Raw genomic sequence first — 26,045 nt, forward strand, 5'->3', positions numbered from 1 at the left:
AACTTGTGCCCAAGAGAATGGGACAGGCCGACGGCACTGTCCGGATTTTAGCGATCGTACGTGCAGCCGAGATATATGAGCATGCCTTGGCTGCTCGAACTTGATGGGCCAAAGGCTCATCCACGAAGCTATCTGGAGCTTCTGACGAGCTTCCAAGGAGCTGGGGTTGGCCTTCGACTCCGGTAAATACTTAATCCGCCAGGGCAGCGTAGCAAAGATATTTGATCGGGTGAGGGACGGAGGGGCGGTAAAGATTCTCTGGTGTTTCGTGAGCAAATGTACTGTCGAGAAGAAAAGGATACTCACCGATAACGTGATTAAGAGCACGAAGTCCCGAAGATAGCCTGCGAGTAAGTCAGACTCAGAATAATCGCGATGGGGTAGAGTTACGAATTCACCATAAACGCTCTGGGGTGGGCAAGGTGAGCTCAGCGTCTAGGATGATGCCCGCCGGTACGAGTTCCGGCGCGCTCACACGCGTCTTGAAACCGTCCTCGTTTGGGAAGCCAGCATTAACAGTATACTCTGCAGCGCTTAGATAGCAATCTGACGCGCGTAATGCCCACCGCGTTCTTGCTGCAGCAGGTAGATGATGGCCTTAGCGGCGGCAACCGGTGATCCACCTCCGATAGAGACAATGATGTCTGCACCGGCTTCCTTGAAAGCCCTGATACCCTCGCGAATATTTGCGATAGGCGCATGCTCGCCCGATCTCCGAAAAGGTCGCACCGCAGGTGTTCCGTCCCTGCAGAAGAATCTCAATCTTCGAGATGATGTCGATCTGAAGGCAAACATTAAGAGAACCCTCTAGGGCAAAATTATGGGTCATACCTTCTCTCTGAAGGTCTTGCCAGTTACAATCAGTGCTTTTTTCCCTGCTAGGGTATCCAGCAACTTGGGGAGAGTGGTGGCGACAGAGCCCGAACCGTAGTATATGCCGTTCAACGAGTCGGTCCACCCATAGAAACCTTGTAGGTTGCTAATCGCGTGTTTCGTTGAGTCCGATGCAGACATGTTTCCAGACAGAAGACGTTTCCGTTGAGCACTGTATATCGGGATAGCGATGGCGTGTCCAGGTTATACGTCTTCGTCATCCCATGCATATTACTCATAGAGAGCGCACGGTGTTCGATCTCCTTTCGGTCGGTGGTCACAAGCGCGTTCTCACTGGGTTACCGGTACCTCCTCGATGACGTCCATCCTCAGAGCTCAGAAGCCACTACTAGGATGTTTGCAGCAAAAGGCACGTATCTACGAACGTGCCGCTGTCGGTCGTGGCGGATGGTAAGCGTAGTCCGCGTCTGAAACGCCGTTTCTGACCACGCTTCCCTTCTTCCTCAGCCGCCGTTACATATCCGATAGACCCAAGTTCAACGAGGGCCCTGCCTTTCGGTTCACACGCCCACCTCATCCGGACTGGAAACCGGGCGATGGCCTCCCAGGCACGAGCAAACTGGCCAGCGAGTGGAAGGCAGATGAAGCGGCAGGCTGGAAGACATGGCAACTGGACAGTACATCTCCACGGTACGCGAGTCGCAAGACCACTCCGTCCTGTTCTTTGACTGTCGTCGTGCGCGATTGCATACAGGGACATATATCGCCTTTTGACCAGCGCGGTCGTTCCTAGACCCATTGCATTCGTGTCCACCATATCTAGTAATGGCGTACCAAATCTGGCCCCGTTCAGGTACGGAGCGCATACCTTCAGTCCGTTACTGAAAGACCCTTACGTGCCAGTCCTCTGCCTACAGTTACTTCTCTATGGTCGGTCCCATGCGTCGTACCAGGGCTTACCATACTGAAGGCGAGTGCAGGTAGCGCACAACCCACCACTGTGCAGCATTTCCTTCACCGCCGGTCACAAAGACACTCGCGAAAACATTAGGGAAACCAGAGAGTTCACGGTGAACATCATTAGCGAGCCATTTGTGGAGGCAGCGAACTTCACCTCTATCGATGCCCCAGAAGACGTCGATGAGTGGGTTCTCAGCGGTCTTACACCTGAACCAAGTGTGAGTCGCAATACGTGACTCATGTTATATAGGGACTCAATAACGCATTCGACAGATACACGTGAAGACGCCAAGAGTCAAAGAAAGCGCGGTCAGCTTGGAGTGCGAGGCATGGCATACTTATAGTCGTATATCTGCTAGACGTTGCTGATGTCGACTTCTCACAGCTATATCATTGGCATGATATAAGGCCTCCGAACTCTTCAACCGTCACCCACTCGCTGGTACTGGGGCACATCAAGACGGTCCACGCTCGAAATGCCGTACTGAACGACGACGGGACAATTGATCCCGTCAAGTTCCGCGCCGTTTCACGCCTGGGAGGCACGACTTATGCACGTATTGGCGAAGGATTCGACCTGCCAAGACCGTCGTGGAAGAAGAATCTCGACACATATGCAACCCTTGTCAAGAAGGGATCGAAGTAGGGGCCGGAATTGTTGCTACGTGTTTCTGTCGTTTGTGCATTGGGTCGAACTCCGATAATAGGTGCATTCGAAATTATACACAGTGTTCCAATCTACCTCTTCAACGCAGGACGCACCGGTTGTACCGTTGTTTGCATTTGTTTGCGTTTGTCCCGAAATGGTAGTCGTGGGTAACTCCAGAACGTTCTTCAAGTTTTCGATGTGCGTGCCATGGTGATATGACGCAAAGCGGAAGCAAAACACTGCGAGCGACATCCAGAACCTTCTCCAGAGTATTTCTTAGATGCTACCCAAGTTCGAGTATATATGGCGGCGGTACGCGCCTCCCTCTCCATCAGAATTCAGAACAACTATTTCATTACCGCATTCGCTTGCACCCACCTCTCGACCACTCAACACCATGTCTCTCTCGAACGTCTTCTACGACCCGTTCGCGGACTTCGACCGCCTCTTCGATGAGGCATTCCGCGCAAGGACGTCGGGCAACGCATCCGGCCCTAACAACCAACTACAGCGTCAGGGCCCCAACGGCCAAGCTGGTCCGCTCCGCCCAAGGTGAGTTGTGGTATGACTGCCTATCAGACCCTGAATTGGTACTGAGACGTTGGCACAGGATGGATCTCCATGAGAACTCTGAGACCAACACGGTGACGGCCACCTTCGAGCTCCCAGGATTGAAGAAGGAGGATGTCAGTATCGATGTCCACAACGCCCGCCTCAGTGTCACGGGCGAGAGCAAAATTGCGAGCGACCGGGACGAGAACGGATACGCCGTCCGTGAACGCCGCTATGGTCGCTTCGCAAGGACACTTCAGCTGCCTCAAGGAGTCAAGGTTGGTATATTGGTGCACTGCTTCGCGACTTGTTCGATGATGCTGACTACTGTGATTACAGGAGAGCGACATCAAGGCGTCGCTGGAGAACGGTATCCTTACGGTGACATTCCCCAAGGCCGCTCCCGAGGCTGCGCCGAAGAAGATCGCGATTGCATGATTTGTTACGAGTCTCTAGCAGGATTGGATTGCACGGGGTTCCACCCCTTTTTTATCTTTGGAAACATTTTCACCAAGCACGCTCGTTTGTATCGATAGCATTGCAATGACATGTGTTATGAACAACCCTGGATCGATTGATGCTTTGAAATAGTTTGATATCCCTCCAATACTCCGATGTTTTAGAACCTTCCACGAGCTAGCTCATCGGTTACCCCTCGGATTACAAGGTTTCGGTGTTGAGAAAACATCGGATGAATCCTTGAAGTGACAATGCCCTCTTGCGAAGCTAGGGAGCGGCAGAGTACTGAGTGCCTACTTGGGCACAGAACCTTCATTCTATTTCACGCCTACGAATAGCTACATCTCGTTGGTTTGTTGATATGGAGTCTTGGGCTCCTTGCACCTTATATGGATCAGCAGCATGGTAAACGTCGGTCGGCAAACACGTTGCCCAGATCTCTTATCATCTGCGCGGTGCAAAACGAAGCACAGCAGAGAAAGAAGACAGGCGTGTTGCGCTTACAGCTGCTTGCAGCCGTCCGGGTCCTGACTCCGGTTCTATTGCAATTGAGTTCTGAGATGGCGGCGCGGGGATGAACAACGGAAAGATCCTGGTTGGGATTTAGAGATGAAAGACGCGTTCATATGCATACATGGATTGTGTATACAGAGGCATGCGGACACGCGTTGATGTATCTTGGCTCGTGCATACTCCAACTGTCCTCTGACACTATGCATGAGTGTTTATCGTTCACACAATGGCTAGCGTCCAGGATCAGGATTCAGAGTTGCTTCTCTAGTGGGTGTTTTGTGAGACTGAGGTTTGGCCGGGCCGGGCCGGTTTCGAGCGATGGTATATCGCACAGACGCACGCCCCGCAACAGATCATTTGTTCAGATAAAGCAGATAGAGTATATATCGTATGTACATATAGCAGGCTTCTGGCAATTGCGACCGAGGGTACACGCAGCACAAGCAAGGCAATCTGAGATCGGCATACGTAGGGAACCTCCGCAGTAGTTTCCAAAAGGGACCTGAGACAGGACTTGCAAAGAAAGGCCACGAGGAGCGGAAAACAGCAACTTCAACAGGGGACAGGCTACAGCAAGGGATTCGACAACGAAGCCAGGTAACTCAGACTGCCAGTACGTGAAAAAGAGCTGATGGGTCACGTGGTGCGAAGACCGCTCTGCTCACAACGGTCAGTTCCATTCCTGACCTACGCCTTTTCGATCAGTCTGCTCTCATCTTTCTTACTCGCCCTCGACCGCTCTGGACGGCTGCGACAGCGCATTGAACTGCCTCCTTCTTGCCCCCCTCCCGTTTTATGTTCGATATCACTTCCACGGAGGTCAGTCTTGTCCCCTCGTATCAATACGACCTTCTCCTGACGCAGCGAGCAGGAAACGTGGCCGTATTGCTTTGCCCTATCGCTCTAAACCATGGAGCAGTCCTCCGCTGCCGAGCAGCGTGAACAGCGCGCTGTGCTCGTTGCAAAACTCAAGCGAGCCGCATCGCTACCGCGGATGAAGGACGGCAGGCGCCCGCCCATGCACGTCGACGGCGTTAGCGAGGGAGAGAACGGGAAGCAGGGCGAACACAATGACGTGGAGACGCCGCCGTCAGCGGATGACCAGGAGAGGGAGAGAGACTCGCCGGAGCTACAGGGTGATGAAGCGTCTGCGATGGTCACCCCGACCGCCGCTGCCACGCAACATGAGCAGACGCCAATAGTTCCGCTCGCCGAACCAGAGCGTCCAACGACCGCCGAAGCGCCAAAAGATCACGAACTGCTCCCACAAGCGACAGCAGAACCTCCTGCCGACTTGGAAGCTGATCCCGAACCAGACGCGGACGAGCCGGCGAAAGCCAAGAAGCGGCGGCGACGCTCCCGCTCCCGCTCTCGAGGATCTAAGGACTGGAAAAAGGCGGCGCCTTCAGGCATCTCTCCCGTACCAAGCCCGGCCATCAACGGCGGAGGCAACGATTCCTCCCCCGAACAACTCCCCTCACAACTTCCTCAATTGAACCTCCAGATACCCGCGCTCATCAGTCCTATACCCTCTCACTTTGCTCAGTTCCAGCGCCGCGCCGCGTCCCCAACGTCCCCCATGTTGTATCCCGGTACCTCGCCCCCGACTCCCCTGCCCTCTCTGGATCAGCTGAATGGGCTCTTCCGTTCCAACAGTGCCGCCGCGCGTCTGATGGCCATGAATAAGCTCACCGCAAATCAGGGCGGTGAAGCATACTCGCCATCTCCTACTCCCGACCCTCTACGCTCTCTAACGCGGAACAACACTGTCACATTCGGTGAGCGTCATGCAGCCAGGAACCTGATGATGGGCCGGCTGGGAAAACGTTTGAACGCGGACACGAGTGGAGGGGAAGACGTCTCGGCCGCCGCCTTGATACCCCCCACGCGGTCCCCTACTCCCAAACGGCGACGGCCACGAAAGCCCTCCATCAGTACTTCCACCGTCGTAGATGATCGCGAGCTCTCATCTACTGCGCCGAACACGCCAGTCGCCCCTCCGTCTCCGATGTTAGCTTCCGCAGATGAGAGGGTGGATCCTCTTCCACCTCCTTCGCCCTACGCTACGATGAATACGCGACAGGTTAGCATCGAGCCCGACAGGCAGGACACACCGGTCGCGGCCACGAACAACGTAAACGAGTACGTACCCCGCCCGCGCAACCGACGGAGTGTTGTGGTGGAAGAAGATGATGGGCCGGATGCGGAGGCTCCTTCCATTGTGGAACCTGCCTTCCGTGGTCTCCCTCCGCCTCCTCCCATACCTACCCATGTTGCAGGTCCTCGGGCTATTCATAGTTCCGATGCACCATCCAGCATTTCCACGGACTCGGCAGGGGCTGTCGCTTTGCCCGTCTTCCTGGCGGAAAACACGGTGTACAGAGTAGATGCATTTCCGACAAGCCCGTTCAACACCCCTTTGAAGGAGCGGCCAGCCAAGGACGACGAGGAAGAGGAGGTACTCTACCAGAACGAAATCAACAGGCTAGTCACACATCGTGAGGCGGTTGATCGCAGCCCCAGCTGGGTGGAGGAACCGAGTGCGTTTGGAAGAACAAGATAACCTTGATTGTCAAACTAATGGATCTATGCAGTGCTGAGGTCGCGTATGCCCATACACGATGAGGACGAAGAGGAGGACGGTCGTGACTCCCCACTCGACGACGTTAAGACCGAGGAACCTCAGGAGGAAGACCACGAGGACCGTGATGATCCTTTCGCCGATGATGAAGTGCAGACCTATCCGGAGGAGAGTTCCTCCGCGCAGCACATCGCCATCTCCAAAGCGCATCCAGGGGAAGCTCAAACCTTCCTTGAGATCACGGATTCATACGAGCCTTCCTCGCCTTCTGCAGATCCTATGTCTCCCGCATCGAGTGAAGATTCCTTCTCGTTACCCATGCAACCCGCGGCAGTCGTACCCCCTCAGAGCCCGAGCCCAGCGGTCAAGGCCGTACCCATGTCCAGGTCTGGAAGCGGATACACGGGAGGGGAAGAGACGAGACCTGTCGTGTTCGATAGTTCCGGCAAAAGCCACAGCACCTGGGACAAGGTCCGTAGCGCTATCATGCGAACGGCATCAAACGGCGGCCTTCGGTCTCGCGCGAATAGCGTCACACGTGAGCGGCGGACGAGCTCTAGTGTTAGCCGGGAGAGCGGCGCGAGCCAGGGCGACAAGACGGAGGTGTGGAACACGGCGATGCCAATGCACACGCCGTTGACGCCGCCTATGCTCTCGCCCTCTGCATCCGCCTCGTATCTGAATCTCGCCCACAACAACGTGCCGCGTGGAGGCGTGTCGCCGATACCACCCGCGTCCTCCGCCGATCTCATGAAGTACGACAATGAAAAGCTATTCCCGTTCCCTGGAATCAAACAGCTGGAGGAAGAGCGCAATCGTGCAAAGGGCCTAACGTCGTCGTCATCTCCCGACGTGGCATCTCCGGGAACGATGTCACCTGCTCCCTCCGGCACTGGGTCGGGGTCGACGCTTGCGAGCACCCCCTTGGATGGGCCCCGGGATCGAAAGCTGTCCCACCAAGCTTCCGACAGTCGATTGTTGGCGAAGTACGCCAATCTCAACAGTCCACCGCCTATGGCCGCCACGCCGTCCTCAAGCTCTCAGCGGGAGTATTTCGACCTGTCTATTTCGCACGGTAAGAGCCCGAGCCAGCAGATCTCGTCGTCGTCCAAACTTCCGAAAGACCGGAAGGGAGTGAAGGAGTGGCTAAAGGTGTTCTCGCCCGGTTCAGGCGCCGCCACACTGCAGATGCAGCAGTCGATGTCCGCGGGGTCTGGAACGGATGTAGCCAAGCCCAAGAAGAAGCCATCACTCTCTGATCTTCTGACTCGTCGCAAGGAGGGCGAACTCAATGCGGACTGGGAAGAGGTTTCGGGGGACAATACGCCTACCAGCGGATCGGGCAGTACGTTAAAGAAGGCCATTGCCGTGCAGCAAGATGTCTCTATTGCCATCTCAAGGGATCCTTATCCCCATGCAAACGGCATTCAGCGGCATGTCGTATACTCCGACGAGTCCGCTTACACGGCACCCAGATTGGGAGTCAGGCCTCAGGAATCGATGGAAAGCTCGGACCTCGCCCCCTGGCCGTCCCCGCCTGAACATCCATCATCGACGACTCCTGACCCATTATCCTCCCTGGACGACTACAACCGCAGCACGTCGGAATCCGGCTCGACTGTTTCCTCCCAGTACTCCACAACGCCGGCTCACGAGTATTCATCTTCACAAGGGCGGCTCATCCTCGAGCGATTGGACGAGATGCTTGGGCGCGGGTCACGCAGTCCGATGTGGGCTTCTGCTGTCGACGGGCCTCCGCGCAAACTCATTCTATCCTCCCCCGTGCTTCAAGTCGTCAACTCAAACACCGTCAAAGACCGCTTCTTGTTCCTCTTCACTGATATTATCGTCATTGCGAAACCTATCATGCATGATCACGATTCCCTGCTCGACCCCACTCCACTCGACCGAAAGTTCACGGTGAAGAATGTTGTACAACTTCGAGATTTGCGCTTCACTGCGGATCGTGACGTCGCCGGGAGCGTAAACCATGCTCGACACCCTGCTATGTCAACGTTTATACAACAGTTTGCGGAGGATCCTGATCGCGCTATCTCGGGTCTCTCCGCTAGGTTAGGCACCCGTCCGGATCCGTACGACATTGCGCAGATCTTGTCCCGTGCCCCAGCCATCGATCGTGCCCGTCTGGGAGAATACTTCTGCCGCCGTTCGTCGCGACCTGTCCTCAAAGCATACGCGGATGCCTTCGGCCTGTCTGGTCTCCGCATCGACAAGGCACTCCGTTGCTTCCTCCAGTCAATTGTCGTCCCGGCCAAGTTCCCGAACTGCAGTCCATTAGAGTATCTTAGCGATGCTTTCGCGGGTCGATGGTACGAGGCGAACGCATCGCGCGTTGCCTTCGACAAGGACATGGCTATTCGCCTGTGCCGCGCCATCATCCAGCTCAATCAGGTTCTCTACGGCGGTGTTGCCGGACATCGCCCGTTCTCCGAGCATGGACGTCGAGAGGTTTCCGGGTCCGCCTTCATCTCCGCTTTCAAGCAGCATGACCGCAGCGGGTTGGTACCAGAGGACACTTTGGGCGATATCTACCGCTCCATCCATCTTGAGCGCTTGTCGCAAGTGCACGATCCTTTAGATGGGAAGCCTAGCATCCTCGTTAACGTCAAACGAGCCGTCCCAACACATCTGACCTACAATTCATGGTCGGACCCCGTGGTTATACGACTGCCGCAACCAGATCCAAACTTTTACATCGAACTGTTTGGGGAGGATCTTGTCTTCGAACCCGCGGTCCTCACTTTCGCGAGGTCAGCTGAGGGGTCATTCCGAGTGAAGGGCAAAGCGTTCGGATCACGCGTCATGTACATGGTTCGCTCTGGCCTCCATGCTCCACTGTATACCGGCCTACCTCTCAGCAGCACTGTCACTGTCGAGCGCGCGTTCATGCGACACACCTTCCAGCTCGCGTTTCTCAATCATCAAGGCCTGAAGCGGAAGTACATGTTCAGCCTCGACGACCCATTAAAACGCCACCAATGGACGGTATCGCTGAAGCGACAGATCGAGGCTGTGGCCGATGCTCCGTTAGGTGACAATCCGGCACCTGCGCCTAGCAGATTCCACCGAGCGGCAGATGCTGTAGCGTTCAAAGTACTCCAGGACACGCTGATCGGGCCTTCTGACTTGTCGGTGGCCGCATTGGCCATTGACAAGGCGCTCAGCAGAGAGGCAGCCTCTCGGCGCTTCGCTCCGGACAGTCGGTTCGCTCGGGCGAACGTTGGGCTAGGGGTGCTCTCTCCGGACCGAAGGGCGTCCCATGTTCGATCGAAGTCGCGGAGTAAGATCTACCATCGGCACGGGGCGGGCAAAATGGAGATGGAGTCCAACGCGATGAAGGGTCATAGACCGGATGCTTCGGTAGACTTCGACGATGATCCGCTATCACGGCAAGCGGAGGGGCCGATATGGACGGGCCAGGATTTGCAGCTGCTCTGTCAGCAAAATAGTTCTATCCCACTCGTTCTGTCCTTCCTTCAAGTCGGTTCTCCCGACCACAACAGCTTCCAGTGGTCTATATCAGGTGCTGAATCTTAGCCTCTGTCCGTCGTAAGTGGCGAATTTATGTCTGTGCACATTCCTTTAAACTAACGGTTCTCTGGCATTCTAGATTAACCCTGGCACCGTTTGCTTTGGACGCCCCCGAGTATACACCTTTCGTTGCTCTCGACACACGCATTATACCGATCTTGCTCTATCATATACAATGTCATCTAACTTAATCATCTACGTTATGTCGTCCCTATATTATCATGCATGTACATGTTCGCTGCTGTCATCAATAGTTTGCCTATGTTTCAATCAATGTACACCAAATCCCGCGTACCAGATCAGGGTGAGTGAGGATGTCAGTAACACGACCACCCGTTGTGAATTCTTGTTTACTACAATGGATTGAGACTTCTATGAGCAGGGGTGTTTGACAGAACTAGTAGTCATTCAAACCCACAGGCATCATGTACAGGGATCAATTGACTGTTTGTGTGATCAATTGGCTGTTTGTATAATTGTTTGATTATATGTTACATGACTATCGATACACTTCCGTTGTTGGGTACAGGTGCGTTCCATGATGGCGAGGGAATTATGCAATGCTGATCTTCTTCGGCGCGGCTTCAGGCGAGGACTTGGGGAACGTGACCGTCAGGACACCGTTCTCCATCGACGCTTTGATGTCGCCGTCCTTGATACCTTGCGGGAGCTGTAGCGAGCGCGAGAACTTGCCGAACCGCCGCTCGCGCACCGCGTACCCGTTCTCGTCGTGTTCGCTCGAGATCTTGCTCTCGCCCGAGACGGTCAGCCGGTTGTTGTGCACGTCGATGCTCACGTCCTCCTTCTTAAGGCCCGGAAGCTCGAACGTTGCGGTGATGGTGTTGGAGTCTTTGTTTTCGTGCAGGTCCATCCTATGAAGCGGCGGTCAGCACCGTTATCGAGAGATCAGCGGAGGCGACGGTTGCATACCTTGGGCGAAGGGGACCAGATGTGCCGCGCGAGCGCTGGAGATCGCCACCGGTGTTGCCGTTGCCCGTTCGCGCGTTGAAAGCCTCATCGAAGAGACGGTCGAAGTCAGAGGGGGTGAAGACGGGCTCGTACCAGAAGCGGGAGAGCGACATGATGATGAGGAGTCGATTCGGATGCGGCGAGGTGCTTGTTTGTTTGTTGTGTTTTGTTCTTGAGCTGAGTCGTCGTGGGCAGGGCCTTTATATACAGTTGACACTGTACGTTCCGTGAAGTTTCGAGATAGTAATGAGAGGTCATGGGACCCTACGCTGACGCAAGGATGCGTGCAAAGTGCCGTTTCTGGAGACTGAAAGTGGTCTGGACGGGAGGCTGGAAGGCGGTCGAAATTTCGAGTGGCTTCGGTTCCCACGCTGTCTATCATAGCGCGGCGTTGAGTACCAAATTGGGACGAAACCAAACAAGCGTATCCGAAGTTGTTTACGCTGCAGGGTCGTTACACCGTCGCGGGATCCTGCAGACAGTTCGTATGTTTTATTTTACCGTCGTTACTGCGGTATTGTTCAGAATCAGGACCTGGAAAAGGTTTATCACGTGTCATCGGCAGAAAGGCCATTCACGGAAGATTCGGACAAACAAATGGATGCTGTCCAAAGCGCAACCCGCAGCGCGACACCCACTGTCGAAACTATACCTTGGCATGCGCGCGTAACGAGACAGAACAAAACGGCACTTACGCGTATCAAAGGCAGCTTGACTCGGATGAATAGGCGTCGTAGCATCGCCTTGTGCGCAGACCTCCTGCGTGAACGGATAAATAGGTCCGCACCAGGCGGCGACCCCCCTATAAAGCGAACCGCTCAAGTGCTCCGGTCGGTATCACACGTCGCCCTTCCAAGTAAATCCGCCAACTGGACCACCAAGTATGAACGGAACAACCACCAAAGGACCCCAATATCTTCCCGTAACCGCACGAAAGGAAGTCGTTGACGAAGCATGGGACACATTCACTCGGAGGTGGAGGGCTGCAGCGCGTTGGCCCCGTAGATCGTGACATCTCCTTTGCCGAGATACCATGGCCGGTGCCAAATCCTGAAGTGGTGCGGGAGCCAGGCGACATAAGGTTGGATCACGTCGAACAGTTCGTCCACTGGACTGCGGACCGGCTGCTCATGCGCCACGGGGAGTTCCTCGCCGTCTTTGCGTGGGCATGGTCGAGGAAATGCAATGCTTTAGCATCCGGGCAGAGGACCGAGAGCGAGACCGTTCAGGAGGGCCTGCGGGTCGTGACAAAACGACTGGCTCGAATGCTTGCCGAGGAAGGGTATGTCAACCCCCACAATGCTTGTAAGGGGTATTGACCTAAAGCACTGGATAGGCAACATCTTGACAAGACCCTGCAAGTCTTAGACGGACCCCGGTGGGCGATTGGCACTCACGAGTACAGAAGCGAGGACCTTTCAGGACTTGTTCAAGGATGGGTTCGTACTGCGGCGTGAAAGGCCAAGCCAACTGTATCGTTGTGTTATGCGACTTGTTCGTGATATTGTAATCACCTCGTGTAATGAACACATCCTAGTGTTTATAGGTTGTGGAGTAGCTGGCAAGGCCGACAAACCCTGGGCAAATGGAACCTGGAGTGCGAGTAGAGGTAGAGCTGAGCATTATAACAGGAGATAAGATACGGTACATGCTGTCTAATGCTGCATCATGGTGAACCTGTGCCGGTGGATGTGGACGACGAAAGTATTGCTGCGTCCGGTGATAATGATACAGAACCAACAGTGGCTTCAGGTTGCTGATCCTGTCCCCCAGCAGGCGCAGGTGCGTCAAGTTCGTCGTCGTCGTCGTTCATGATTTCTGTTCGCGGTCACTTAAGACCGACCACGTCATGAACATATTAAGCAAGCACGCACCTTCACCATATACATCCGGATGCTCCCTAAAACAGTCTTGCATCGCCTTGAACTTCTCGACGCAGTTGATACCCTTGGGCTCCTCCTCTGAGAAGACGAAGCAGGAGAATGCGTCGCGGAACTGCTGGCCACACGGTCCATGGGCCATGCCGCCAAGGCAGGGGCAATCCCAGTTGATCTCGCCGGTCTCTGGGTTGTAGGCGCCGCCGGAGGAGGGACTCTCGCCTTGCGCCTCCTCGGCGGTAGTATCCGGTGCAGTGGAGGCAGAGGAAGAGTCGGACGGGGTCATGGTTTCCTCCGCGACGAACTCTTCCGTGATCACGGCTGGTTCAGACGCCGTTGGTTGGGCTGGAGCCTTCGATCTTGGCTTTTGAGATGACGCAGGGGTGATGGTGGGTCCAGAGCTGACTGCCTTCGTGGAGAGCGGCCGACGGGCTGCGGGCGGTCGCTCATGGTATGCCTACGACAAGACAAGGGTATACAACCTACCAGTGGTCTCCTCCGCATCAAGCGCAACATTGTTTGCTCCCGACGTTGTCCTCCATGCAAGGTACGCGCCGGCTGCAGCGGTACCGACAAGCACCAACGCGCCTTGGTTCCCGCGCGGTATTTGTTGCGCCTGACGCGCAGTTGTCTGCATGCATCGCCGGAGAGGCAGTCGGGACAGTGAGCGCAGCATTATTTTGTGGTAGTAAGCAGGAACAGAGGTATGTGTCAGCGAGGTCAGGCTGCCCCGACGAAGGACTCGGAGGTGGCTGACGAAATTTCGGCGGGGAGGTTTCCGAGTCCGACTCCGCGAATGAGGTGGATGACGCCGCGTGACTGTCACAAGTGATCACATCGCCTCCGGCAGGCTTGACGACCGACTATCGTCTTCACTCTACAGGATTTAATTCATTCGTCAAGCCATTGACCGGGATCTTTTCGGCGTCTACAATTACTCTGTGTGATCATGAGCCGGCCATTGCTAACAGCCTGCGATGTCGAGGTCGTCCGGAAAGACGTCATTTTGATCCGTCAACGGAGCTATCCCCTCTTCACGCGCTTCGTCGCAACCTGGAGGTCAACGCGAGCCTATGATGCAATCACCAGGCTCGCAGCACGTACATAAACCACCCGACGTGCAACGTACGAGCTAGTTTGACGACCACAACCACCGTGGTCCTCGCGAAACCGTCGTGTTGTTATCGCGATGTGCAGGCTGGCATCTCTGCTCGCAGTTGTCCTACTTACGGCCCACGTTTCGTGCTACCCATCAGCTTACCTGCAGCGTTCCGGCACCATCCCAGTGGAAAATGTTCGACGAGTGGACCGCGTGACCGTCCCACACCGCGTCAGACAAGTAGTACCCGACGACGAAAGTTCAGACGACTTCAGCGTTCTGCACCGTGAGCCCCATTCGTCATTGTTTTCCTTCATCTCAGGTTTGTCTAGACTTGTCTGGCGACTCGCCGTACTTCAGCTCTCCCGGAGTTGGCCTTACCGCCGCCGTGCCCACCGGTTGCAACGTCACCCGAGCGACCTACCTCATCCGGCACTCGGACATCTACGCCAACGATTGGGAATACGAGAACACGCTGTCGCCGTTCATCGAGAAGCTTGGCAACTTCACAGACCGGGATGTCTTCACAAGAGATTCGGCACTCGCCTTCCTTGCGAACTGGACGAGCCCGTATACGGATCCTGATGAGCAGATTGAGAAGGTGACAGACCTCGGAAAGGCAGATGCCGCAGCGTTGGGAGCACTGATCGCCCAAAGACACGAAAGCATCCTCAGTGTGAATGGGAGCGGCCAGTTCAAAGTGTGGACAGCGGACGCTTCCAGAGATCAAGCGAGTTTTTGGACATGACACAGGATATGCCGGTGCTTATGAGATTTGTTTGCATATAGGATACTGCTCGTGCTTTCGTAGAAGGTTTCAATACGACGTTCTCTGATGTCTCCCTGATCGTTGTCGAAGAAGGAGAAGAACAAGCCGCGAATACCCTCACTCCACATGTGAGCAATCGAAAATCATCGTCTCTATTTCTCAAGCTAAATTGGCGTTTTATAGGAGTCCTGTGAAGATTATGACTCGGACGCCGGCTCTACTGAGCAGGACAGGTTCATCGCGATCTATACACCTCCCATCGCCTCTCGCCTGAACCAGCTCACGCCTTCGTTTAACTGGACAAACGATGACGTATACGCAGCTCAGAGTCTGTGCGGGTACGACACCGTCATCAGAAACCAGACCAGTGGATTCTGTAAAATATTTGGCGAGGACGAGTGGTTGGCGTTTGAGTACGGTTAGTGCGGCATTCTGACGCACATGCGAATGCACGAAGCTGACGCTGTGCCTACAGCGAACGACCTGATGTATCACCGCTCGCTCGGTTACGGAAACGAATTCGCCCCGGTGCTGGGCATGCCCTGGATTTCGGCTTCGGCCCGTCTGCTCTCTGGAACGGCTAACACGACCCAAACGAACGCGAACTCGAGTGCTGATACACAGAACCTTTGGATCAGCTTCACACATCGCGAAGGTATGTCATCCCAGCTCGACCTGCAAGGTACATTCACTTATACATGGCGAATTCTATAGAGCCTCCGTTCATCGTAACCGCCCTTGGCCTCTTCAATACCTCAAACGCGTCGATGCCGACCAACCGCATCAACTACGAGCGCGCATGGAAGACGTCAGAGATATTGCCGTTCCTGGCGAATGTAGCATTGGAGCGCATGGAGTGCGACGCGACTGCCGTCGGGCACAACACGAGCGGAACTTACATTAGGACGTTGGTAAACTCGGCCACTATCCCGCTTCCTGGTACGTGCCACGAGCAATGCGGAGGTCGAGGACGCGGCTTACCCATCGCGGTTTAGACTGTGCAAGCGGGCCAGACGGTTCCTGCCCGCTAGCGGACTTCCAGTCCTTCATCGCCGCGCGTGAATCGCTGTACGGCGACTTCTCTACCGCGTGCGGCCTGAATTCAACTAATGCAACGAACACCTTGGGGATATACGAGGGATTCCTCCCCGACGGCGGCGCCGCGGTGCAAGTGACCACCATATTGCTCAATGGGACGGACGGCAACGGCGTTGGCGCGAAGAAGAAGGGAGGGAGCGGATCGAATTCTACGAGTACGAGCGAGGCGCTCACGACAACAAGCTCGCAAAGGAAAACCGTAACGATCGTCGCCGCACTGGTAGCGATTGCTGCGCTCGCCCTCTGATCGGAGCCAAAATGCAGAGTATCTGTGCACGTTTCGTCGATTGTTGCCAAACCGTCTACTATGCATCAACCGGATACGAAACTAGCGTGAGATATGTAACAATTCCCCCGTGCGCACGCCACAGTATACGCTGCCACTATTGATGCATTTCATGACTATTTCGACAGTAGTAAGAGCAGCCATCTTGTATTGTACGAAGCATATGGACGAGGGATCGACACCGGTCTCACCCACCAATACCCAGAATATACTATACAATTCACAAAGAGTGTTTGTTCCAATAAATAGAATCGCCCAATAAATCACTGGAAGTAGAGGCCAACCCATCCGCTGGGGGATGACACAGACAGCTTGTCCTGGCCGTCCTTGTTGCCGACATAGGCATCGTTATTCATCAGGCCCTGTACGCCCTTGGCGGTGTACGACTTCGCCCGCACGTCCAAGTGGCCGTTGAAGGACGCACCCTCGTAGTGGAGGTAGGTGTCGCCACGGCCCTGGACGAGGTGCTCGCTGTTGACCGCACGGTGAGGGCTGCTCGAGAGGTAGCGGACATCCGTCCTGCCGAAGCCCGTGACCGTGCTGAACGACGCGGGTCCGTCGTGCTCGGCGTGAGATCCATGGACGGGTACGGCGTGCACGTTGACGATGCCGTCGCCGCGCTGCGTCGTGACCGTCGTTTTGTCAAGGATGGACACTTCGCCGACGATCCAGCCGCGGTACACCTCGAGACCCAGCCGCTTGGCCTTCACGCTCTCGTGCGGCGCGAGGATGTTGTCCCTGCTCATCTTGTACATCGTGACGAAGAGCGTGTCGAGTTCGAGGCCGGTGGCGTCCGGTGCGAACTGGACGTGCGAGAGTGTGTGCGTCTTCACGTGGAGGCGCTGGAGGTTCGGCGGGACGTAGATCGTCGCGTCGTATCGCATGCATGCGTCCGTGATGCTGTGCGAGAAGGCCGGGGTAGAGAGGACGGCGCGGCTATCGGAAGTGGTCCCTTCGGGGCCATCGGCTGTGGGTATGTGCACGTTGACGTCCTTCAGAATGTCGGCATTGTTCGAACGGAGGGTCATCTCGAAGACGACGTGGGTGGCATCCTCCGCGCCTTGAGCGATGGTGAGTGTGCCGACGGCGTCGCCGCGGAGGTCGAGCATGTGGTCAGCTTTCTCAGTGCCGATGGGGATATGGTAGCGCTGAGTGTCGTAGTTGTAGATGTAGGGCGCTTGCTTGCCCGAGCATCCGAGAGATGTTCCGAAGACGGGCATGCCATCCAGACCAGTCTCTTGAGGCTGGAGAAACCTGAGTTGAAGGAACTGAGACTGAGACAAAAGATACTCACGCTTACAGCCCAGATGATGAGTTTGACGGCCCCGAATATCAGAAAGAGGAGTACAGTGATGCCGAGGGCTTTGCAGAAAAGGCCGCAGCTGACGTGGTCAAGTGTCAGCATGAGCCATGTCCTGATAATTCATCGAACACCTACTTCAGACCACAGCAGACGCACCATCCCGGCTGACGTTTCCTCTTCTGGCGCGCAGAAGGAATATCCGTATTAAGGAGAGCCTCCTGGGCCTCCTCGTCGCCATCTCTGTAGCGCGGAGGCGCTCCAGTCGGCGTCGACAATGCTACCCGCCCAAGTTCATCGTCTTCTTCCGAGGAGACTTGTCGGTCTGAGAAACCCAAGGTCAACTTTCTGCGTCTGTTGTGACTAGCTGCGGTGCACTCACATTCGTCAAACTTGTCCTTGATGTGCAGCGCAGTCATCACCGCGCCGACGGTGCCCCAGAATGTGACACCCCGCTTGAAGTTGGGCGACGTCGGCGTATGCGAGAGCTGCGGCATATTAGCGTACGCTCGGGATGATGAATAAAGGAGGGTTTAGCGCGAAAAGGCCGCCTAAGAGCTTTCCTCATCGTTTGCCGTGGTAGGCGCATTATATGAGCGCCCTGGGCCGGTGCCGATTATCGCAGAGCTCAGCAGGTTCTCAGGCCGTCCGAGGCTCGCGGCGCAACCGTCGCTTGGAACGGGAAGGTCTAGGAACCATCAAGATTACGCGCGCCCCGCCGTCCGAAACGAAGCCGCTCGGCGAAGAGAGCGGCGATGAAGAGAGGCACCAGCTATCGGCCACAGCCAAAGCCATGGCTCGAACTTGGCCTCGACTGTGCGTTCGAAAGGCGGGTTGTAAGTAACACCGACTTGAGCTCTGCAGGGCTGCGTAGGAATCCATCTTTGACGAAGCAGGTGAAAGGCCGCCGCGTGTGAGCGTACGGGGTGATGGATCAACACAGACCAAGGGCATACGTGGAAAGCAGGGGAGAGGCGGTGAAATCAAATTCCATGTAATCGCATGAGATATGACATACAGTATGGATCCACCTGATGTGAAACATCCGTTTCACTTCTGTCCGCTCTCCTTCAATTCTTGCTCAAACCTTTATTGGATTCACACATAGATAGCCATTAGCCATGTACATGTTCAGTCATAGTCTGAAGCCATTAAGAGCACGGTGCAGAACTTATTCTGCCAGAGGGATGCCGGTCAGAAATCTATTAATAAGCATTGTGTATCGGCCTGCGCGATTTGCGTAGACTGCTCCTCTCACTCAGATAATTAAATATCTCGGATATGTTGAGATGATACCCCTACTCTGATATGTACCAAGTATTAAATTATCAGAGGTGCTGTGGGATGCTTGAGGCGCCAAAATGGTACATATATCAGGTGGGTCCATAGTATACCATTCGTAACGCGCTCGCCGCTTCATTTTCGCTGGGCTCTTGGTTGTGGCCGAGATCGAATGCGACAATGACTCGGATCATTGCTCACCGATCATAGGTCTATTATACTGCTGCCGTTCCGGAACCGGGACAGGGAGATAGGCGCCCGTCGTATCGGCCGCAGAGCGGTTCGGCGTCGTTATGATGGTCCCGGCGAGCCCGTAGCAAAGCGTAGTTCGACCGAAAGCATTTCCGTGGCGCATAGTACTTGGTTGCTACCCGCGCGCCTGCGTCGATGTTGAGGAAGCTTCCAAAGCTGAGTCTGCAAGCCTTGAAGTTTTGGATCCCTCGGACGCTTTATTCTTCATGGCATTGGAGACCGCTTTACTTCGAGCATAAGCCGCCTGCCCGACGAATGCGACAACACCCTGGCGAGTAGAAAGCGTATAGACACCGTATAAAGAGGGAATTATTTTGCTTACTATGACAATGAGAGCGATGATTGTCCTATCCTTCCACCTATCGTCTAGCTGGGGATTCAGTTCCGGGCGGGATCTCCATATTTCAGCTCGCTTGTTATAGTTTCGCCTTGCAGACGCGTTCTCTTGCGCCAGGAATGCTTCTGCAGGCTTTCCCCGGAGGGCATCGTACGCGGCGCTGATGAGATGGAAACGCTCTTGCGCAGTCTCTGGCGGAACAGATCGGGAAGCTGGTGAATCAGGGTGATAGATTCGTACCAGGTCATAGTCTACGGGAGACAAGCTAGGCTTCAGTCAGACTCCTCCTGAGGGTTGCATGGCGTACATCGTTGTTTGATGTCGCTCTCGGACGCAGCAGGGGGAAGATGGAAGATTTGGTGAGGCGTTGGATGTCTGTGAGCTGGCCATGGGTAGGGATTCGGCGCGTTTGAACCATATCTTCTTGCGCATCCGTATGTCTGAAACAGAATACTTTGTTGACATCGCCGAGGGATGTGCAACATCACCAAGCGTCGGACGTCGACGACGACCGTGACAGACAAAGGTCACTCCGATCCAATGACCACGTGAACACTTACCGCTTTCATTCCATGTCAAGTCATGCACATCTTTGTTTCTAACTGCTTGGGACATCAACGTGCATCAACCTCGCTGTTGGCGAGTGATACCCTATCTCGAAGCCTGGCCCAGAAGAATACTGGCTGACAATGCAGATCACCCCATGTCTTGTAAGGGGTTCGGGGAATATTTCATACGCATAACGCTGTTCGATCGCAGACTTATTGATTCAGAATACATTGGACTGCCAGCAACGTTGATCAACGAATGCCCGTACATGTGTTTATTAACTCAGGCGACGTTGATCTTCTTGGGGGCGGTTTCTGGTGTTGTTCTCGGGAACGTCACCGTCAACACACCGTTCTCCATCGACGCCTTGACGTCGCCGTCCTTGATTCCTTGTGGCAATGGGAGCGTCCTCAAGAACTTGCCGAACCGCCGCTCGCGCACAGTGTAGCCGTTTTCGTCGTGCTCGCTCGAGGTTTTGCTCTCGCCGGAGACGGTGAGCCGATTGTTGAGCACTTCGATACTGACGTCTTCTTTCTTCAAGCCAGGAAGCTCGAATGTCGCAGTGACAGTATTGGTTTCCTTGTTATCGTGCAAGTCCATTCTGGAACGCTTCGGTTAGCTGCTCACTCTTAAACTATGTACAAGCGGATGATCGCATACCTTGGACGAACTTGACTAGATGCTCCGCCTGACGAGTGCTGGACTTCGCCGCCGTTGCCGGCCGTGCGTGCATTGAACGCCTCTTCGAAGAGACGGTCGAAGTCGGATACGCTGATGACGGGTTCGTACCAGAAAGTCGAGAGCGACATGGTCAGGTCGTTGTTGAGAGGACTTAATGTGTGGAGATATGCGTTACGATTGAGTTGGTCTCCATAACTCGCCCCAAGGACAGTTATATACCTCGAGCGATGCCACTTTCTACAACGTTGACGAAATCACTGGCGTCAGTAACGTATACCTTCACATCATAGCAAACAGAAGAAGACTGTTCTCGGCTATTCGAAATGTAAATCAAGCTTGTGACACAGCATTCGAAAGAAACTTCCGAATGCTTCTGAGAAGCCGCACGCCATATCGGGAAGGCGGAAGCAAACGTACGGGATGCAGATGCGGCTGAGGTTCATTGGACTTTCAAGCATGACCACCTGCTCACTCGTCCGCGCAGGATGCGCGCAACCGGTCATCGGATTTCGCATATTGCTCTAACCAAGGTTCCACACAGCGAGCGCGCATGATCGTCTTACTGAATGTCTTCAAGCGAGACATGGGATCTATCGATGGGTATGGGGTGGCTCGGTTGTCAGGAACTATCGATCTGTGGTGGTGGGTGTAGTTGACGATAACTCTGCATCCACCACACGAATAATGGGTTGACATCCCACCGCAGGGGACGTGAGTGAAAATTCGGCAACAGAGAATACATGATGGAACCAAAGCGGAATCGACGACCTAATAGGCCTTCTTGCCCGCGGTGAGCTGAAGGTGCGCACTGTGCTCGTCGTAGGGCAGCTTCGACACCGGGATCTCACGCCAGAGATCAGGAGTGAGGAAGGCGTAGGTCTTCGTGATCTGCAAAGAACGTGAAACGGGGGCCTCATTCGAATGGAACGAGTACGTACGGCAACGAAGGTCGCCTTCAAGAAGTTGCCCATAGTCGCAGTCGAACCCTTCGACTGAGTGTACACGTCCTGAACGCCGGCAAGCTGAAGCATACGCTTCGACGCCGGGGCGGCGACGATACCGGTACCACGAGGAGCAGGGATAAGGCGGCACATGACGGAGCCGACCTTGCCGCTGACTTTTGAGGGGACAGTGTGGGGGTCACCGAGCTTGGCACCCCAGTAACCTCTCCTGACGGGGATGACGGAAAGCTTCGCGAGGATGATGGCGCCGCGGATCGCTGTTGCAACTTCCTTCGCGCACTTGACACCAAGACCAACGTGACCGTCAAAGTCACCGATGGCGACGAACGCCTTGAAACGCGTGCGCTGGCCGGCACGAGTCTGCTTTTGCACGGGCATGATCTTCATTACCTCATCCTTGAGCTTGGGGAGGAAGAAATCGACAATTTGGTATTCCTTGACGGGAAGCGAGAAGAGGTAAATCTCCTCCATCGACTTGATTTTCCCGTCCTTCACGAGACGACCCAGCTTGGTGACGGGAACCCTGTGTTCGTCACAGAATATTATTTGATGTTAACTCCGTACGGCGCCTGTTGTACGCACCACTCCTTCTCCTCGTCTTTGCGACCGCCACGGCGAGGTCCACGGCGCCCCCGGCCGCGATCACCACCACGTCCACGTCCGAATCCTCCGCGTCCGCGTCCAGAGTCAGCCATCGTGATGCCGGGAATAGCTGTGGTATCGGATGTCAGTACATGAAGCTCATCCGACTCTAACAGCGGCGATCCATCGCAATGAGCAATCCGATCCAGCCTCCATCCCATTCACAGCGTCCCAGCATACACTCAAAGACCATTATAGCATCAGGATACGCACAGTTTTGAGTCTTGCGGGTTGTCGGCGTCGACGAGCAGTGTAGAGAGTACCACACTAGATTTGGCGTCGATAAGTCCAAATCAGGAATTACTCCCCCAGTTTACGTATAGTCAACACTTATCAGAATTACTCCATTCCAGATTAGATCGATTCTTCCGACAGTCCTCCGGGCCAAGCTTGGCATCTACTCATACTTTCATCCACAGCTACGCGTATTGCGTGGTGATGATATAATGACCTTAGGCTCAACTACGACGTTAGAAATAAATTGAGCGCATGTGCAATAGGCCAGTTAATTACTTGTGTGAATGAGGGTGGCGTGGGTCCGGTGGACCCCGGCTTACGTGATCGATGGAGAGATTTATATGTTCCATGCCATGAGGCCCGCTTGCTTGCTGACTCTTGCCCGCGCGCACGTCGCTGCTCATCGTCCCGAACTTCGATCGGCAAGCGCATGATCCGTTCTCCAGTTGAAAGCAGACGCTGATATCTCACTACTAGCCTCTTGCTCATCCAGCCGCTTTAGCTGCTTGTTAGAAACTCTCCACCAGCTCAACACCTAACAGCATATCAGATCAAGTTGGCACCTCATGTCGAATTTCTCGATGTTAAATTCCAACAAACCGATATCTAGTCTTTGCCCCACGTAAGTGCGATAGTTCGCGGGTCGGAAAACAAACACTCACCGGATGATGCAGCAACGGCCGTCACGCCGTTGGGGATGGGGCTTTCCTCGCTGACAGTGTCCTTGCCGTCTGCCACCTCCAGGGCGAAGACGATATCTACTACTACTCCACTACCTTCTCTGGCGGGCCCGGGGTGAGTATTCATCGCAGCTCATCTTGTCGAACGCCATCGCTCATACGTCTGTTACAGTGGCGTTTTTGACGCCCCCAAAGCGAAATGCCCTCCTGACAGAGGGTCGTCGGACTGGGTGACAGACAGTCCGGCGCCGATTTTCTCCGCCTCTCCGTTCCCGCTTGAATCTACTTCTCCTCAAACGCCGCCCGCGCCCGTCCATTTCCCAAGAGATATCGTCTATCCTCCCACCCCTCCTCTGGAGCACGCAGAGGCAGGTGCGGACGTCGAGCCGCTGGCCTTCCCGACGTCTGTGCCGCCTACCTCTGCCATAGCGATTCCCAAGTCAATGTCAAGCCGGATGCAGCTCGCCACGCCCCCGTTGACTCCGGAGAATACATACGATGGCGAGGGTGGAGGCAGCGTAGCAGCGATCAGCGCCAAGCAGAAGGATGCAGCGCTCGATTTCCTGACTGCCCTTTTCCCGCGCAACGGCCTTACCGCTTTACCATACGCCAAAAGCGTCTCCATATCAGCGCCAAACCTCGGCGCCGCATTCGACGGTGTGGTGCTCAATCTTCCTGGCCAGCCAAAGACGCTCTATGTTGATGGTCAAAGCGCGGAGAATGTAAACTTGCGAGAGAGGTATGTTATGCACACGTTTGCAAGACATTGTGCACTAAGATTATATTTTGCAGTATTGTTGCTCTCCTCGATTTGGCTGACGAACGCCTTGAGTGTTCTGCTCTCGTCATTGCGTTGCCTCGTTCATCACCTGCTCTTGGCGAGCTACTTCACTCGCTGATGTATGTGGGCGGCACTGTCGTCACTAAGCCGCCTTTCGAGGTTGACGCAGCATATGTACTCGTCGGGATGGAATTGTAGTGGGAGAAGCAACCCTATCAGGGTATACCTTCTCATCTTGTATGTAGTACGATAATTTTATGGGTACCCTTTCCCGATGTCGGTATGTGAAGCGCCCAGTGCCGTTCTCATCTTCGCGTCTGCGACCGCAGGTTTGCTTCAACCGACTACGACAAAATGGCCAACGCGACCCATAGGTCGCTAGAGCACTCCTTCGACTGCTTCATTACCTCTTCGCTGGTTTGTCATGGGCGGCCTCGGTAGTCTTCTTGGTGCAATCCTCCGGATTGTCTGCGGCTCGTCCAGCTCCAAGGAGGAGTCCGGTGCCGAGCAGCCCTCACAAGGCCACTATCCTCAGCAGCCTATTCAACAGCAACCGCAAGCTTACCCGCCCCCTCAGCAACAACCGCAATCTCCACCCCCTCAACAGCCTCATACTTATGCGCAAGCAGCGCAATCACCGTCTGGAGCTGCTTCTCAACAAGAGGGATTTCTACCTGTGGAAACTCACCATAGGAAGCACCATGGCAAGCATGAGAGACATGAGGACGACCGGAGCCCGTCCAGACCTCAGGAGCGGACGCAGCACGCTCAAGAACAGCAGCAGGAGCGTCCCCAGAATCAATATCACTCGGGAACTGCCTCCCCTCTACATTCGCCTCCACGGCACGAAGAACAGCGTGCTGGCCACCACTATGTTGTACGTGACTGCATCAGTCGCTCTCGCCTGCGACAACACGTCTGGATTATGCACCACAGGACCAAAACCAAGTAAACCAACACAATGAACAGTACATGGCTCTTCGTGCCGAAGCGAACGAGGAGGGTGATCAGATGTCGCGCGCGTTCCAAGAAAGTCACGAAGCGTACTCGAGAGGGGACGGTGCTATGGCGAAGGAACTGTCGAACAAAGGGAAGGCCCACCAAGCGAAGATGGAGGAACTCAACCACAAGGCAAGCGAGTGGATTTTCGTCGGTACGCGACATAGATATGCCAGTTGAGATTCCGCTGATGATCTGGTACGGGTCCATCACACAAGAGAACAATAAGGTTCGCCCTTCTCGTCCACCGACCTGACTTGCATATTGTTTACACTTCTTCGCTGCAGGACAGCCAACCTGGAGAAGTCGATTTACACGGACTTTACGTCAAGGAGGCTATCAGCTATACCGACCGGGCTGTACAGGAAGCCCGTCAGCGCGGAGACGGGGAGATTCACCTCATCGTTGGTATGCCTGGATTTGATCTTTCTGAGAGCCGACCCTAACAGTTAGACAGGAAAGGGATTACATTCCAGAGGTCATGCCGCGAAACTCAAACCCGCCATCGAGGAGCTCATGGTCAAGTATGCTTGAACTGTCTCTATCGGTCTTTTGCTTATCACTAACCTGATTCTCCGTAGGCATCAGCTCATCACTGAACTGGACCCGCAAAACTCTGGCGTGCTCATTGTCCACCTCGATGGACGGGGCGCCAATAGACCTGGCGCCCTTGGGACTGACGAAATCGCGGGTCGGCTTGACCGCGACGAAGGATGTACAATCATGTAGCGGTGTTTTCTCTTCGCGCAGATTCACACATGTTCTTGGAATTCGACAAATACAGGTGCTGCTAGTGTCGCCGACGTTGACTCGACCACTCCTTGGGTGGTATGTACGAACAGGACAATACATCTTACCAGAGCATGAAGATGTCTTTTCTTCTGCTACAGTAGTTGCAAGGTGCAGCAACCATCCATGCAGCGCGGAAATACGCTCTGCTGCGTGACCTCGTACTGCACCGAAAATGATCGGGTTCGTGGTGAAGGGTTCGACGTTCGCCGTTCAAATGCAGTCCAAGCAGTTGCTCAGTATAAATACATGACGCGCGCGGGCCTCTGACTCTTACGCCAGCTGCTTGGTTCAGATTGTTGCGCACCTGTCGCTAAGTCTTGGCATTGTCCACGGCCTTGTATACGTACTCCACGC

At 54.8% G+C, this 26,045-nt stretch overlaps 11 protein-coding genes across 11 annotated transcripts; 6 read left to right on the top strand and 5 right to left on the bottom strand.

The window, feature by feature from the left end:
* The first annotated feature begins 936 nt into the window (after nucleotides 1-936).
* Nucleotides 937-2,814, top strand: PUNSTDRAFT_124981 (flavo protein oxygenase). Its single transcript, XM_007381256.1, has 8 exons — nucleotides 937-971; nucleotides 1,023-1,284; nucleotides 1,342-1,524; nucleotides 1,589-1,691; nucleotides 1,756-1,764; nucleotides 1,815-2,012; nucleotides 2,068-2,121; nucleotides 2,180-2,814. The coding sequence occupies exons 2-8, from the start codon at nucleotides 1,190-1,192 to the stop codon at nucleotides 2,438-2,440; spliced, it is 903 nt and encodes a 300-aa protein (XP_007381318.1). The 5' UTR covers nucleotides 937-971; nucleotides 1,023-1,189; the 3' UTR covers nucleotides 2,441-2,814.
* Nucleotides 2,815-2,840: 26 nt separating this feature from the next.
* On the top strand, nucleotides 2,841-3,556 carry PUNSTDRAFT_124982 (small heat shock protein; the record flags this gene model as incomplete). Its single annotated transcript, XM_007381257.1, has 3 exons — nucleotides 2,841-2,995; nucleotides 3,054-3,273; nucleotides 3,335-3,556. The coding sequence occupies 3 exons, from the start codon at nucleotides 2,841-2,843 to the stop codon at nucleotides 3,431-3,433; spliced, it is 474 nt and encodes a 157-aa protein (XP_007381319.1). The 3' UTR covers nucleotides 3,434-3,556.
* Nucleotides 3,557-8,452: 4,896 nt separating this feature from the next.
* PUNSTDRAFT_50653 (SEC7-like protein) lies at nucleotides 8,453-10,562 on the top strand. Its single transcript, XM_007381258.1, has 4 exons — nucleotides 8,453-10,118; nucleotides 10,180-10,341; nucleotides 10,396-10,453; nucleotides 10,519-10,562. The coding sequence occupies exon 1, from the start codon at nucleotides 8,556-8,558 to the stop codon at nucleotides 10,104-10,106; it is 1,551 nt and encodes a 516-aa protein (XP_007381320.1). The 5' UTR covers nucleotides 8,453-8,555; the 3' UTR covers nucleotides 10,107-10,118; nucleotides 10,180-10,341; nucleotides 10,396-10,453; nucleotides 10,519-10,562.
* A 91-nt stretch (nucleotides 10,563-10,653) lies between these two features.
* On the bottom strand, nucleotides 10,654-11,182 carry PUNSTDRAFT_111835 (small heat shock protein; the record flags this gene model as incomplete). The annotated part of the gene is made up of 2 exons (XM_007381259.1): nucleotides 10,654-10,972; nucleotides 11,031-11,182. 2 exons carry the CDS (start codon nucleotides 11,180-11,182, stop codon nucleotides 10,654-10,656), a joined length of 471 nt encoding a protein of 156 aa, XP_007381321.1.
* A 1,762-nt stretch (nucleotides 11,183-12,944) lies between these two features.
* On the bottom strand, nucleotides 12,945-13,127 carry PUNSTDRAFT_24483 (uncharacterized protein; the record flags this gene model as incomplete). Its single annotated transcript, XM_007381260.1, has 1 exon — nucleotides 12,945-13,127. A coding segment is annotated over one exon (183 nt), but the record flags the coding sequence as incomplete, so codon positions are not given.
* A 1,252-nt stretch (nucleotides 13,128-14,379) lies between these two features.
* PUNSTDRAFT_62560 (phosphoglycerate mutase-like protein) lies at nucleotides 14,380-16,159 on the top strand (the record flags this gene model as incomplete). The annotated part of the gene is made up of 6 exons (XM_007381261.1): nucleotides 14,380-14,779; nucleotides 14,857-14,942; nucleotides 14,998-15,232; nucleotides 15,290-15,469; nucleotides 15,529-15,753; nucleotides 15,810-16,159. Coding segments are annotated over 6 exons (1,476 nt in total), but the record flags the coding sequence as incomplete, so codon positions are not given.
* A 302-nt stretch (nucleotides 16,160-16,461) lies between these two features.
* PUNSTDRAFT_142048 (uncharacterized protein) lies at nucleotides 16,462-18,087 on the bottom strand (the record flags this gene model as incomplete). The annotated part of the gene is made up of 4 exons (XM_007381262.1): nucleotides 17,881-18,087; nucleotides 17,637-17,823; nucleotides 17,493-17,580; nucleotides 16,462-17,442 (listed from the first exon to the last, which is right to left on the bottom strand). The coding sequence occupies exons 1-4, from the start codon at nucleotides 17,993-17,995 to the stop codon at nucleotides 16,462-16,464; spliced, it is 1,371 nt and encodes a 456-aa protein (XP_007381324.1). The 5' UTR covers nucleotides 17,996-18,087.
* Nucleotides 18,088-20,096: 2,009 nt separating this feature from the next.
* PUNSTDRAFT_124987 (HSP20-like chaperone) lies at nucleotides 20,097-20,726 on the bottom strand (the record flags this gene model as incomplete). Its single annotated transcript, XM_007381263.1, has 2 exons — nucleotides 20,097-20,518; nucleotides 20,578-20,726. 2 exons carry the CDS (start codon nucleotides 20,724-20,726, stop codon nucleotides 20,200-20,202), a joined length of 468 nt encoding a protein of 155 aa, XP_007381325.1. The 3' UTR covers nucleotides 20,097-20,199.
* A 640-nt stretch (nucleotides 20,727-21,366) lies between these two features.
* PUNSTDRAFT_42947 (ribosomal protein S5) lies at nucleotides 21,367-22,255 on the bottom strand (the record flags this gene model as incomplete). Its single annotated transcript, XM_007381264.1, has 3 exons — nucleotides 21,367-21,486; nucleotides 21,537-22,083; nucleotides 22,143-22,255. 3 exons carry the CDS (start codon nucleotides 22,253-22,255, stop codon nucleotides 21,367-21,369), a joined length of 780 nt encoding a protein of 259 aa, XP_007381326.1.
* A 750-nt stretch (nucleotides 22,256-23,005) lies between these two features.
* PUNSTDRAFT_131955 (uncharacterized protein) lies at nucleotides 23,006-24,098 on the top strand (the record flags this gene model as incomplete). Its single annotated transcript, XM_007381265.1, has 4 exons — nucleotides 23,006-23,061; nucleotides 23,114-23,238; nucleotides 23,315-23,858; nucleotides 23,912-24,098. 4 exons carry the CDS (start codon nucleotides 23,006-23,008, stop codon nucleotides 24,096-24,098), a joined length of 912 nt encoding a protein of 303 aa, XP_007381327.1.
* Nucleotides 24,099-24,324: 226 nt separating this feature from the next.
* Nucleotides 24,325-25,628, top strand: PUNSTDRAFT_62247 (DUF1771-domain-containing protein; the record flags this gene model as incomplete). The annotated part of the gene is made up of 6 exons (XM_007381266.1): nucleotides 24,325-24,576; nucleotides 24,837-25,053; nucleotides 25,118-25,128; nucleotides 25,187-25,303; nucleotides 25,353-25,423; nucleotides 25,481-25,628. The coding sequence occupies 6 exons, from the start codon at nucleotides 24,325-24,327 to the stop codon at nucleotides 25,626-25,628; spliced, it is 816 nt and encodes a 271-aa protein (XP_007381328.1).
* Between the last annotated feature and the right edge of the window lie 417 nt (nucleotides 25,629-26,045).

The sequence above is a fragment of the Punctularia strigosozonata genome (assembly GCF_000264995.1).
Source record: "Punctularia strigosozonata HHB-11173 SS5 unplaced genomic scaffold PUNSTscaffold_3, whole genome shotgun sequence".
NCBI classification, from domain to species: domain Eukaryota; kingdom Fungi; phylum Basidiomycota; class Agaricomycetes; order Corticiales; family Punctulariaceae; genus Punctularia; species Punctularia strigosozonata.

Bases quoted from the DNA above. Each gene is read 5' to 3' on its own strand.
- PUNSTDRAFT_50653 (XM_007381258.1), top strand. From the start codon at position 8,556: ATGTCAACGTTTATACAACAGTTTGCGGAGGATCCTGATCGCGCTATC.
- PUNSTDRAFT_124981 (XM_007381256.1), top strand. From the start codon at position 1,190: ATGACGTCCATCCTCAGAGCTCAGAAGCCACTACTAGGATGTTTGCAG. The intron at 1,525-1,588 runs GTACGCGAGTCG...GATTGCATACAG, and splicing joins CTGGACAGTACATCTCCACG to GGACATATATCGCCTTTTGA. The intron at 2,013-2,067 runs GTGAGTCGCAAT...CGCATTCGACAG, and splicing joins GTCTTACACCTGAACCAAGT to ATACACGTGAAGACGCCAAG.